Consider the following 13,708-nt stretch of genomic DNA (forward strand, 5'->3'; position numbering starts at 1 on the left):
CACACACACACACACACACACACACACACACACACACACACACACTGGATATAGAGACGGGATGTAAATCGAGGAGTTGTGACCTTGTTCCTCCCTCTAACCATAACTAGGTAAATACAACTAGGTAAATAACGTCTGGCTGTCTCGTCAGAGACACACACACACACACACACACACACACACACACACACACACACACACACACACACACACACACACACACACACACACACACACACACACACACACACACACACACACAGTCCTTTATCTACTCTAGCGGTGAGAACAGTGACTTCACATTGCGCCGGGCCAACCCATTGTAAGTCCCATTGTAAGTCGCAGGACACGCTGGAGACTATTTATTTATTTTTTCTTTAATGCAATTGTTGGTTGGTTAACGGGTGTGGCTGGGGTTAAAGGTGTTAAGTTAAGAGATGGATAGTTTAGTGAGTTTGAGGTACATAGTTTGAACCCCACTGGAAATATCAGAATCACTCGTAAACATAAATACAACACACCCTTTACTTGATTTTCCCCATAAATGGATAGAACCCTTAACCCTTTAGTGCTGGGATGTATTTTTACCTTGAGTTTGAGGTATGATTAGACCATTTCATTGACATTAGGAAGTGTTTATGGAGGTCAGAAGATTAATGGCCACAGTCTTCACTATTTTAATCCGCACAAATTTCTGAAACTGTATAATATCACCAAATAATGAGCAGAATGAATATGGAAACGCGTCATGGTGCTGGGGGAGTTAAAAGAAGAATCTTGTGAATCTACTGTACACTTCCTTTATTCTCTATTTCTTTTTACTATTTTTTATGTAGGAAGGGTACCGGCAAAGGGCAACAAAAGTAGTATATATATATATATATATATATATATATATATATATATATATATATATATATATATATATATATATATATATATATATATATATATATATATATATATATATATATATATATATATAAAGAGGGCCATTGAAATCAAAAGTGTTCATCGAAATAAGAACAAGTGTCCCTCCGTAAATCTAATGCAACCTTCACTAGATCCTACAAAATAAACATCCTTCACATCTCTTCATTTCCATCATAATCACTCGTTTACACAAATACAACTCAATCGTAACTATATTTTTCTTATAAATCTCTTCTGTAGGTAAGCATCTCAACAAACCCTTTCTTACCACTAACCAAGATGTTTCTGCGTCTCCAGGTGTCATGCAAGCCGCGGTCAGGCCCCGGACAGGTGAACTCCGTGCCTGTCATCGTGCGAGTCACCTGACATCAACGACAACCCGCCTGTCTTCTCCGGCCTGCCCTACGCCGTCACTGTACCGGAGGTGAGTGTGTGGAAGGGAAGGGGAGCAGCAAGAGGAGGAAGGTGAGGAGCAGGAGCAGGAAGAGTACATAACATAGAATTAGGGAAGCTGCAAGAGGCCGCCAGACCTACACGAGGCAGTCCCTGTATGAACATATCTACCTAATTCCATCTATCATCCCCATCCATAAATTTGTCTAATCTTCTTTTAAAACTCCCTATTGACTCAGCAAGACTATAAGAAAAGACAGAAGTAGTAAAATAAATGCAGGCAAAATGGTAAAACAAGAATAAGAGTAGAATAGAAAAGAAATGAGATACTGGGAAAAATGAATAAAAAGATAAGCATAAATGACAAATGAAACGCAGAAAAAAAGTAATAAAGGTGAAAAAAATTAAGTAGAACAGTGGAAAAGATTAAGGAAAAGACTCAATAGACAGAAGTGAGTGCGTCCTATTACCACACTTCTGACCTCATGTGTGCTGCCCGCTAATGGTCCTTCCCTCCCTCCCGCCTCCCCACAGATGACCCCTGTCGGCACCACCATCTTCAAGGACGTCCACGCTGATGACCTTGACTCAGGTATGACCTCGTGACCTCCTTTGGTTGTTCTTAAGACTTGTGTTTATTTATTTTATTTTATTTATTTTTTTATGTATTTATTTATTTGTTTATTTATTTATTTATTTATTTATTTATTTATTTATTTATTTATTTATCTGTTTACTTTCATTAATTAATTTATCTATCTATTTTTAATAATATTATTTAATTTTATTTGTTTATTTATCTATTTATTACTATTTTTGTGTGCATTTGTTTGTCAGTTTCCTTTGTTTGGGATTACTTATCATGTGTGTTTGTTTCCTCGTTTACGTTTATATCTGGTTATTGTTTATCATTTTTTCTATTTTTTCCATCTTTTCATATATTTTTCCTTTAGGGACTGGTACTTTTCTATCTATCTATCTATCTATCTACCCATGCATCCACCCATCCATCCATCCATCCATTCATCCATCTATCTATTCAACTACATATTTAATTACATTCCTTTAATCCAACAATCATATCAACCCACTAATCAACCACCAAACCATCACGCGGCACTACTCACCCAACCTTGCCCATCCTGCAGGTGTGAACGGGCAGGTGTACTACAGTATCATCCCAGGCGACGGACGGGGAGACGCGACAGACGGGTATGGCATCTTTAGCATCACTCTTCCCCACCAGGGCCTCGTCACCGTCAACAGATCTTTGGACTTCGAAAGATCTCCTGTTTACCACGTTACTATTCTCGCCACGGTGAGTTGGAGTGACCTGCAGTTGAGTTAGGTTGGGTTAGGATAGTTTGTGTGCGTGTGAGTTTGAGTGAGTTCGAGTCCCGCTGGAAACTTTATTTTTGTATGATTATTATTCGTGTTAGAGGTGTGAGTAGGAAAGCTTCCGTGAGTTTCAATGACGGGGGGTTTAGTTAGATTAGGTTAGGTTAGAATAATTTGTGTGTGTGAGTTTGAGGTAAGTTCGAGTCCCCCTGAAATTTTTTTTCTTATACTAATAATATTTATGTAAGAGGTGTGAGTGGGTATGCTTGGATTAAGTCAATCAAACCATTAATCAGTGAGTCAGTCAAACAATCAATATTCTTTTTGAACAATAGTCTGTGTTCGAGAGTTTGAAGTTCCAAGCTCGAATCTCGCAGGAAATTCGGTATTTGTTCTTGCGATTGGCTGAAAATGAGACCGGTAGTTTTAGTAGGTTAAGTTGAGTGGTGGAGAAATACTCATAGTTAGTTGTGATAAGTTGAACCACATTTTTACCTTGAGTTTTGTGTATGATTAGACCACTTTATTTACATTAGGAAAGGTCTATGGAGATCACAAGATTAATGACTAGAGTCTTCACTATTCTATGCCCCACATAAGTTTTACATAAGAATCACCAAATAGTAAGCACAACATATATGAAAACGCGTCATGGTACTGAAGGGGTTAAGGGTCAAAGTTCGAGTCTAATCCTGCTGGAAACTCACTGTTCTATTCTGCAATCGTTAGTGAGCTAAGAGACGAGACTGTGGTGGTTTGGGCATGTGGAGAAGAGAGACGAGTATATGTAGAAGAGGATGCTGGGAATGTATCTACCCAACAGGAGAAGGAGATTCACTATATTTCTACGATCAATGATTGAGAGACGAGAGTGAGGTGGTCTGACCATGTGAAGAAGAGAGACGAATATATGTAGAGAAGGATGCTGGGAATGTATCTACCCGACAAGAGCAGCAGAGGGAGATTCACTATATTTCTGCGATCATTGACTGAGAGAAGAGACTAAGATGATTTGGACGCATCAATAAGAGAGACACGAGGCGTATGTGGGGATGAATATGCTGGAAGTATATGTAACGGACAGGGGAAAGAGAGGACGTCAGAATCTATTTGTGTTTATTCTATTTTTATTTTATCTTCCTTACGATTTCTAGATGTTATTTACGGGATAGTTTATGGGTACAGTCAAAGAAAGAACCTGCTCGCAATAGGTTTAAATCGTGCAATGCTTGTAAAACAGAAACGCGAGGAGAAAGCACAATTGTAAGCGTCCCCCACCTGCTCCCCGCCGTAACTCTGCCTTCTAACGACATGTAACAAACCAGCCATATCTTCCCACGCCTTTTGTGCTGTTTTCCCCCCTCCTCTCCCCGCCCCTCCCGCACAAACCCTCGTCTGTCTTGCACTTTCCCACACTTAGCATGCAGATTGTGTTTTCCCTTCGGAGCATCACGGACCACCACGCTTCTGACTGGCTCATGTTCTCTCTGTCTATCCTTTCTGTTGGTTTTTCAATGTAGTTCTCAATTTTTACTCTTCTTTCTTTCTAGTTTGCGTGGTAGACTTTGGAAAGGGATTATTCTTTTTATACAGTATTTCTTATCTTATTTATTGTATTCGTTCTTATCTTTGGACAGCCTTTTCTATAGATTACATATTAGAAACTGAAGTGGATTAGTTTTTCTTTATTTCACCATGTTCTTTACTCATGTGGGGAACGTATCGCTATATTTATGTTTGATTAATATATTTCTCTTGAATGTGTTTTTTTCGTAGTTTTTCTTTTTTTCTTCTTTCCTTTTTTTTTTTGCATAATAGCCAGGAATTTATTTAGTTGTTCTATCTATATTTCATCTTCCTTACGACTCATTTCTAGATATTATGATGTTTTACTTTTTTTTAATGAACGTTGAATATATAAATATTCACAAAGCTCATACATTTATCAGTATTTATTTATGTTTTTTATGTATTTATTAATTTATTTTCATATGCCATGTGGGCATCTCACGGGAATTTATGGGCTAAAGGGGATACTTAGTGTCCCTGTTATTTATATTTCTTCGTAAAATACAAATTGTTTATGTAAGCATTTAATTACTGAGCGTATGAAATTTATATTCTTTACCATAACACTGTAAGAGTCACGGGCATGAATATTTTGACGCTTCAGTGACCTCAGAACGACTTTTTAAGCGTGTCTGTCATGTCCTCACGGTCGTCAGCCCCGGATCTTTCCCTCCTTCCTCCCTCTCTGCGTCCACTCTTCCCGCCTTCCCTGTCTGACATCACACGACCCTCACCCAGCCTTGGCATCTGCTGACTTTCCTCTCATTTTCACCGTTTCATCACTTAGCCTTTTTTTTTTTTTCTTTGCCTCACAATTCAACTTTTTTTTACTTTCACATTTTTCCCAACTCATTTCCTCTTCAGTACCCAATTTTCTCTAATCTCACATTTCAGCTCTTCCTAGCGCAGATTTATTCATATATTTTCCCACAATACTCAACTTTTCATTACCTAACCTCTTTCTTTCAATATCGCATATTTTCTCTTTCAAAGATAGTTCTTATAAGAGGAAAAACATTTTGGACCATAAGAAAATAGGGAAGACTCCAAAAAGCTTTCAGATTTACAGTTGCCAGGTCCTGTATGAAACTTAAATCCACATAGTATTTCCACCCATCACCCTCATCCGTAAAATGTCAAATGTTTTAAAGCTTAATGATTCATCACTAACAAACTATGGAAATTCTTGCCCTATTCTGTATTTCCACCTTTTTTCTGCCCTGAACTCATTTAAAAGGGAGGTTTCAAGACATTTATCCCATTCATTTGCGTAACTCCGACCCTATTCGGGGACTGGAACCTCAGTGGACCCTTTTTTCTACCGTAAATTTTGTTGCCCTCGGTTCCCCGTACATAACACACTAAGAATGCGGGTCTGTATCATCATTTTCCTTGTCCTATACACAGGACCGCGCACAGAAAGTCTCGGCTCGCCTCAGCACCACAACAACGCTCACAGTCATGGTGGAGGACAGCGACGACCAAGATCCGGTGTTTGAGTACGCCTCCTGCCCCAGGGTAGGAAGGATCTGCGCCAACCCTGAGTACTCGGCCACAGTCACGTCCATGGAAGTGTCTGGGGTGCTAAGTGTGAAGCCCGAAAGAATATTTGCCAAGGATTTGGATGCCATTGGAACCCCCGTCAGGTATGGTTCAGTCTGCCATGTATTATGTTACGTTTTCTTTGACTGGTTTTGTTCAGTTTTGATTTTTCTTTTAGTTTTTTTTCCCATCTATGAATTTGATGTCTCTTACACACACACACACACACACACACACACACACACACACACACACACACACACATGATAAATAAAATAATGAGTAAACATTCATTAATTTTCTATTGATTCTTCTATTTCTTTTCATTCTCTCTCTCTCTCTCTCTCTCTCTCTCTCTCTCTCTCTCTCTCTCTCTCTCAGTGACATTAAAATTTCAGTCAATTAACTAGTCACTCAATCGGTCAATAAAACAATTAATCAGTGAATCGATCAGTCAATATTTTCTGAGAACTATACCTTATTTAGTTAATTTTTACCATTCATTTTAATACTTGTACTTATCTTTATGCAACCATATAATTCAGCACCATACGAATCTTTTTAACCATTTCACATCACTTTCCTTCTGCAGGTACTCCTTCCTGTCTGGCCGCCCTGGGACTTACGATCGCTACTTCGCCATCAATCCCGAAAGTGGCTCCGTCACCCAGACATACGCTGTAGACCGCGCCGTCACCAGGCAGTTTGAGATTGTTGTGAAGGTGTGTGTGTGTGTGTGTGTGTGTGTGTGTGTGTAATATTAGTAGTAGTAGTAGTAGCAGTATTAGTATTAGTAGTAGTAGTAGTGAAGTACGTAGTAGTAGTAGTAGTAGTAGTAGTAGTAGTAGTAACAATAGTAGCTAGTTGTATTTGTGATATGTTTTGAGTTTCGTTTTTAAATTTGCATGTATTGCTTGAGTAACTAAACAACAAACACTACCTTACACAATTACATAATTCTTCTTTAAATTCATTGCTGGCTAAATAATTTATTTCTGTCTGTCTACGTAAAACATGAGTTTCAGCTTTTCTCTTTCTCATTTTCTGATTTCATATCCTCCCTCACTTCCTGCGCCATTCTCCCCTTCACTTCTTCCTTCCCCTCCCTCACTCATTCTTCCCGTAGACACTCATCCTAACTCATTCCCTCCCCTCCTCTCACTCTTGCAGGCTGAGGAGAACAGTGAGGCCCGCAGGTTTGCCACCGCCAAGCTACTCATCAAGGTGGCTGGTGTGGACGCCTCGCCGCCTGTGGTCACCGCTTCTTCCTACACCGGCAGCGTGGACGAGAATGCCGCCCCAGGCACGCCTGTCACTGATGACTACCCAAAGCCGCGCCCCATCATCCTCTCCGTCACTGACCCTGACTTGGTTAGTGTGTGTGTGTGTGTGTAATCGTGTAGAATGGCCTCGTACAATACAGTATGTTGGGTCTTTTGCCGCTTTGCAATCCACATAATTCGAATATTGTTCGTCTGCTGATATTTACGCCTACTCAATGCACAACGCCGGTGGTGAAGAACGAATATCCAGGAAATCCGCAGACATTAAGATTAAACCAAGGAGCTTCCTTTGCTTAAACAGTAACCAATATATTGAATATTTCACTGCTGTCATGGATCTGTCCATGGGACCTACCTCCCTCTCCTCTACACCCATCCCCCCCCTTCTCTCTCTCTCTCTCTCTCTCTCTCTCTCTCTCTCTCTCTCTCTCTCTCTCTCTCTCTCTCTCTCTCTCTCTCTCTCCATGAAATAATACCAGTGTTGAGTGCACAATATTTTTCATGCTGTGCATTCTATAAACTAGTGAGTATCACGTATATCACGGCATTATTGGTTTGTGTTGTGATTTGTACATAGATTATTAAGTTGTATTAAAGTGTATAAATAAGGCTAATTCATTGCAAACTAAGTATTAGTTATTAGAACGAATTAAAACAGTGACGAAAAGATCACGGAAAGCGAGTATATTTTGTTTCACCACCGTGGCTTCAGTCCTCCCTCCTCAGCAGCTGTTGAACAAAACAAAAGGCACGAGTGACGGTACAGCGAATCGCATTGACGTCTTCCTGTCACTTTATCGCCTGCCTGTTTATCAGTTCACAGGTAAGAAGGACTAAGAATCATGAAGCCATGGATAACTGCAAAGAAGCTGCCTTTAGCTACGAAAACAACCTTGAACATCACCACAGACATCCACCGGCCAACACTTCCTCCTGGCTCGCATTACAACTATCAGTATTATTAGCGATACTATCAGTGGTTGTGTGAGCAGGGAAGTTCCCAGTTGATGCGTACATTAAATTATGCGGGTTCATATTATATCATCGGAAGTACCGAAACTAAAATGAAATACTGTGATAGAAGCCATGAACTAGAGCGATGAACACCTGCCAGACGCAGCATTGTATGGCAGCTCCCTACTGACGTATGGCAAAATGGTGCCCATCGCGCTGACTTTTTTTAATTATATTTTTCGTAACGGAGTCAGTCATTTAATCATTCAATCGCACAGTTAATTTCTCTCCCTGACCTCTCCTTTCCTGAAACAGACCCCTGAAGATGACCCACCTACCTACACTTGGGAGCTCACCACCACCGCCTTCCGCGTGGATCCCGAGGGCGTGCTGGTGGTGGCAGAAGAGAATCTGGACCGGGATCCGCCCAACCCTGGCGTGTACACCTTCCAGGTAAGCAGACATTGTGAAGTGATTAGACATTCAGACATGCTGTGCTGTCTCACCACGACTGTTTTCCAAGGCCACAAGATGATGAACCATGAGTATCTCTTGCTAACAAGGAAAAAATGTTGGTAATAGATCTCTCACCAAAACCATAAAAAGAACGGCCTTGAAATCCTGTGTCATTTCAACTAGAACCTTTTAGAAGTAGTGGACGTGAATGCAGAAGTGTTAAAAAAAAAAAAAAAAAACGGTCCCTGATTACTGAGTCCATTCCATTCATCTACCATCCTATTTGTGAACCAATTCCTTTCGATCTCTTTTTTTTTTTTAAACCATACAACTGATACAAGTGAACACCTGCAGGTGGTTGCAAGGGAGGCAGGAGAGGACGGTGTGGCAGCAGCCCCCATCACCATCACTGTTGTGCTCAATGATGTCAATGATAACCCACCAAGGCTCCCTGTGTATCCACCTGTGTCCATCCAAGCAGGGGCAGCTCGCAGGGTGGTGGCAACGGTGAGTGGCTGGGAGGAGTTGATGGTGTAATAACAGTAGCAGTAGTAGTAGTAGTAGTAGTAGTAGTACTAGTGTTACATTTATTCCAAGTGCTTGAAGAGGTGAGAGTAATGATTTTGCTGCTCTTGTTCATCCCTCCTTCCTCTCTTTTTTTACTTTTTCTTAAAGCCTTTCTCTTTTCTAAATCTTCCAAATGTTTTATATCCTCTTCTACCCCTCCTCTCTTGCATCTCATTCACCTTCTTACTTGACCACCTCTTCCTCAGATCTCTGCCAAGGACATTGATGCAGGTGCCTATGCTGAAGTGGAGTACAGCATCTACCATGTCTCTAACAATGGTAGGGGCAAGTTCTCCCTCAATGCTACAACAGGAGAGCTAGCAGTGGTGGGGCCGGTGGAGTCTGGCGAGCAGTATTCCGTGACTCTAAGGGTATGTGTTCTACTTGTTTTATTCATGTATGTGTGTGGGGATTTACTTATGTCTGTGTGTAGGGAAGAGCATAAAGGCATTTTCTCATCTACTGTGGTTCTTCAGGCAACAGACCGAGGTGCATTGTATGGCCAAAGTATTCTTGATGTCATTGTGAACCGTGGACCCAACACTGGAGGCCCAGTCTTCACTCAGCCCCACTACTCTGTCACCATCACTGAGGGAGCTGAGCCGACCTCTGCCATCCTCACCCTCAGTGTAAGAACTTTGTAACACCACCTTCATCTGTTCCTTTATTTGTCTGAATTTTATTTCTGTAGTTGAGTTGAATTTACTTTTTTGCTTTTTCCACTTTTATTTATTTTTCTTTCTTGAGCTTCATTTTATTCAATTATTTTCACAAGATTTTGTGTTTTTGGCTTATCTTTTTTTCAGATTTTGAGTTTTTTTCTACAGTATACCACTGTACTTTGAATTGAATTTTCTACGGTAACTTTTTGTGAGAATTTTGGTTTGTTTTTTCCTTTTTATTATTTTTATTTTTTTATTTTAGTTTTGGTTTCCTCCATAATTTTTTTCATAAGAGGCCAAGATTAGTTTTCCTACAGCTATTCTTCACATAAGTTTGAGTTCTATTTTTTTCCAAGCATTTCTACAGGAAGTGAAGCTTCAGTTTCTTAATTCCCGATCTCACCCTACAGGCACTGGATCCAGAGGGTGATGCAGCCATCTACTCACTTGTTGGCGGTAATGAACTGAACCACTTTGAGATTGGCGAAAGCTCTGGAACGCTGAGGATTGCTGACAACCTTGACCGGGAGAGTCTGGACTTGTACACCCTGGTGAGTCTGCTGAAGATGTGAGTGTCTTGTAGGGAGAGTCATACAATGAGAATGTACTCAAGGGTGTTAAGGAAGAAGATGCAAAGAGTGACAAGATATAAATCAATGTGTTTAAGAGAATTATGGAAGAGGGTACAGAGAAGGAATCAAAGTGTATTTAAGGAAATTAAGGGAGAGGATACCAGTAGAGATAAGATGTGAGGATTTGAGGGAAGAGTATCAGAGACAGGGCATCTCTAACTTGACTTATATGCTGCAACATAAAATTAAAAAGCAATGAGTACATACATACAGAACATGAAGCAATAGTTACAGAAGAAAAGTAGATCATTAAATTTATGTTCTTTTCTAACAAGAGTAACTAATAACTAATTAAAATGGAAAAAGTGAAATATATGTGACTTTCTTCTTATCATCTTTACACCTCAGATTGTCAAGGCAGAGGACCCAGATGGCATGTCCAACACTGCCACTGTCACTGTTACCATTGCTGACATCAACGACAAGAACCCAGAATTTGTGGAGCTCCCATACTCCTTCAGGGTCAATGAGGGGTCAAGAACGTGGTGGTGGGCACAGTTAAGGTGAGGTCATGCTCTGTTATGTTGTGTTTGTTTGTGGTGATAGAATGCTATAGAGTTTCAATAGAATAGTATAGCAGTAAATAGAGTTGTATTGAGCTTTAATACAATAGCATAAAGTCAGTAGAGTAATAAACACAATGGAGAGTTGCAATTGATTGGTGCACACCCTCACTGTTCCCTTGCGTGTTGCTCCAGGCAATGGATGAGGACACTGGGATCTACGGTGAGGTGTCCTACTCAGTGCCGGAGGAGGCACTCTTCAGCATTGATGCCACCACTGGGGAGATAAAGACCAAGCAGACCCTGGACTATGAGAAACAGCAGGTCAGTATCTACAAGGGCCATAATGAGCCTTCAAGTATGTTTCCTCTGAGAAGTGTGAGCACTTTGTTCTTTGGGAGATGTTAAGGTAGGTATATGTAACACAATTTGCTTATGCATGAAGGAGCCTTGTTCTAGATCAAAGTGGCTAAGCAGTATGATCTATAAAATGAGGATATGAGTACTTTTTCTTCATTGATGGCCGAGAGTATGGTGTGAATGTGAACATATATGCTTTTTCTTGGCAACCCCTCTTTATGGGGGAGACAGCCTTGGTATATGTATGTATGAACAGTAGCCACAAAACTATCTGCCACCATGGATAATATCATTGACATATTTAGTGATTACAGTGACAACAGTTGTCAGATCTGGATGGTTGCCTTATATTACAACCTGGAAAATAGATTACCATGTCATCACCACATCAAGTAACTTTACCTTCATACTGTCCATTATCCCAGTTTGCACCACACTTTACAGGTAGTTTTGGGGACTACTGTGCACAATAGTTGATATTATGAGTATTTTTGTGAACTGTATGTACTACAAAGATTTTACAGGAAATGTGCTGGTGATGCTCATTAAGGAAATTGTAAAGTGCTAATGCTTGAATAAATTTTTTATGTTTACACACTACGTAAGTTTTTCATGTTTACATCATTATTACAACAAAATGAAAGCTGTAAGTCTTTTTCATTCCAGTTATTTATCTAAACAACCATGGACAAGTAAACAGAGTGTCCTTCCTCAGGTGCACCTCTTGGTGGTGACAGCGCAGGACGGAGCAGCTGACCCACGCCTCTCCACAGCCACGGTGACGGTGCTGGTGAGTGACATGGGAGACGAGTTACCCGTGTTCTCTCAGCGGGTGTATGAGGCCAGCGTGCCGGAGAACCAGGCCGATGCAGTCCTCACCACCGTTAATGCCACTGATCCTGACACTGTTCCTGCCGTGAGTACCTTCCTTTTTCTTTATTTTAACATAACATACAAAGAAGGAAGATAACATTAAATTACATAAAAATGGGAATGTGGTTTTATTGCCTCCTTGTGTTATTTATCTGAAAGCTGCTGTTCCTTTCCTGTAAATGTTATGAATATTTTTTATTTTATTTTCAATTTCTTTATGGCTGCTGCTTCTAATATCTAATCTTTTATCAATGTAGGTATTCTTCCTCTTCATTGAAACCTGTAACGTGTGAAAAGAATGTAATTTCTGTACATGAGTATGTTAAGGAGACAGATTTTATTATTGTTGTAATAATTCCTCTTCCCCAGTCATGCAGTACAAGGGTGTTTTCCCCTTACTTTAGATGCATTAATTCTGCAAACAATAACAATGAAATTATATAGTTTTAGCACTTCTGCAATTTTTTTTGTCTCTTACTGTGAAGAACAAGTGTGTTTTTTGCCTATCAGCTTGGTGACATCCTGACTAAACTCCTCCATCTTTCTCAGTTTTTATTCATTATCTAACGTAATAATAATATCTATTCTACAAGTGAATAGGATTGCAGTTATGAACATGTGTCTTTTTGTCTTTATTCTTGATCCAGCCCTTTGAAGATATCATCTCCACAAATGAAGTTTTATTTATCTTATGGTCTGTGTCCCTCAGATTACATACGTGATGGTGAACGGAGACCCCAAGCTGTTCAGTGTGGAGCCCAAGAGTGGCCGCATCACCACTGTGCGCGGTCTTGACTATGAGGCAGCTCCACGGCACACCATTGTGGTGGGCACCCTGGAGAACACACTGGATAATTCTCAGGTGAAGCACACACACACACACACACAGAGAGAGAGAGAGAATTTTACTCTATTAATTTTTCCTTGCCTCTCCCACTCATTTTCTCTTACTTTTGCTCTTTGCCCATCTTTTTTCCTCCATCTCACCTCATTTTCTTCTACCTTCACTCTTTTCTCATTCCTTTCTTCTTTCTTTTCATCCTTATCCATTTTCTCCTACCTTCACTCTTTTCTCATTCCTTATCCTATCACTTATCTTTACTTTCCCTCCCTTTCTTCCCCCATCTACTTCAATCTCTTTACTCACCCAATTCTTTTCACGCAGGCAACATGCTCAGTGCTGGTGACTGTTCTGGATGACAATGACAACCCACCAGTGTTCAGTGTTCCCCTTCCACCCCTCACACTGCCAGAAGACTCACCCCCTGGTACACTGGTTGCTACTGTCCTTGCCACAGACGCTGATGGCACAAGACCCAACAGTGAGGTGAGGAAATCAGGGAAGACTGAGATGGACAGATAAGTTAAAGAGTTGGGAGACAAAAGAACAAACAGATATTAAAGGAAGGAAAATATGTCACACAGAAAGGAGGGAGAAAAGAAAGGATGTGAGGGAAATAAGGAAAACTGAGATAGATTGATAGGATAAACAGCAGGAAGATAACAGGATGAATATGAAATGTAAGGGAATTTATGTATCAGACAGAGAACAGAGTAAGGAAGAGGGAAGAAAGTAAGAATTTTTATTGTTTAATACTTTGACTGGCACTTGGTACACCTTCCCTTTATTACAAATGAGATAT

At 40.3% G+C, this 13,708-nt stretch overlaps 1 protein-coding gene across 1 annotated transcript in view; it reads left to right on the forward strand.

Moving 5' to 3' along the window:
* The window catches only part of LOC123507683 (cadherin-99C-like), a 74,476-nt gene that overhangs the window by 51,083 nt on the left and 9,685 nt on the right, over positions 1–13,708 (forward strand). Inside the window, 18 exon segments of the mRNA XM_045260809.1 lie at positions 1,231–1,296; positions 1,298–1,357; positions 1,861–1,918; positions 2,475–2,644; positions 5,641–5,879; positions 6,368–6,497; positions 6,946–7,146; positions 8,328–8,465; positions 8,823–8,975; positions 9,242–9,406; positions 9,512–9,664; positions 10,108–10,248; positions 10,678–10,801; positions 10,804–10,832; positions 11,028–11,156; positions 11,908–12,108; positions 12,775–12,927; positions 13,231–13,392. Of these exon segments, the coding sequence (XP_045116744.1) occupies positions 1,231–1,296; positions 1,298–1,357; positions 1,861–1,918; positions 2,475–2,644; positions 5,641–5,879; positions 6,368–6,497; positions 6,946–7,146; positions 8,328–8,465; positions 8,823–8,975; positions 9,242–9,406; positions 9,512–9,664; positions 10,108–10,248; positions 10,678–10,801; positions 10,804–10,832; positions 11,028–11,156; positions 11,908–12,108; positions 12,775–12,927; positions 13,231–13,392 (2,472 nt within the window).

The sequence above is a fragment of the Portunus trituberculatus genome, chromosome 23 (genome assembly GCF_017591435.1).
Source record: "Portunus trituberculatus isolate SZX2019 chromosome 23, ASM1759143v1, whole genome shotgun sequence".
Classification (NCBI taxonomy): Eukaryota; Metazoa; Arthropoda; class Malacostraca; order Decapoda; family Portunidae; genus Portunus; species Portunus trituberculatus.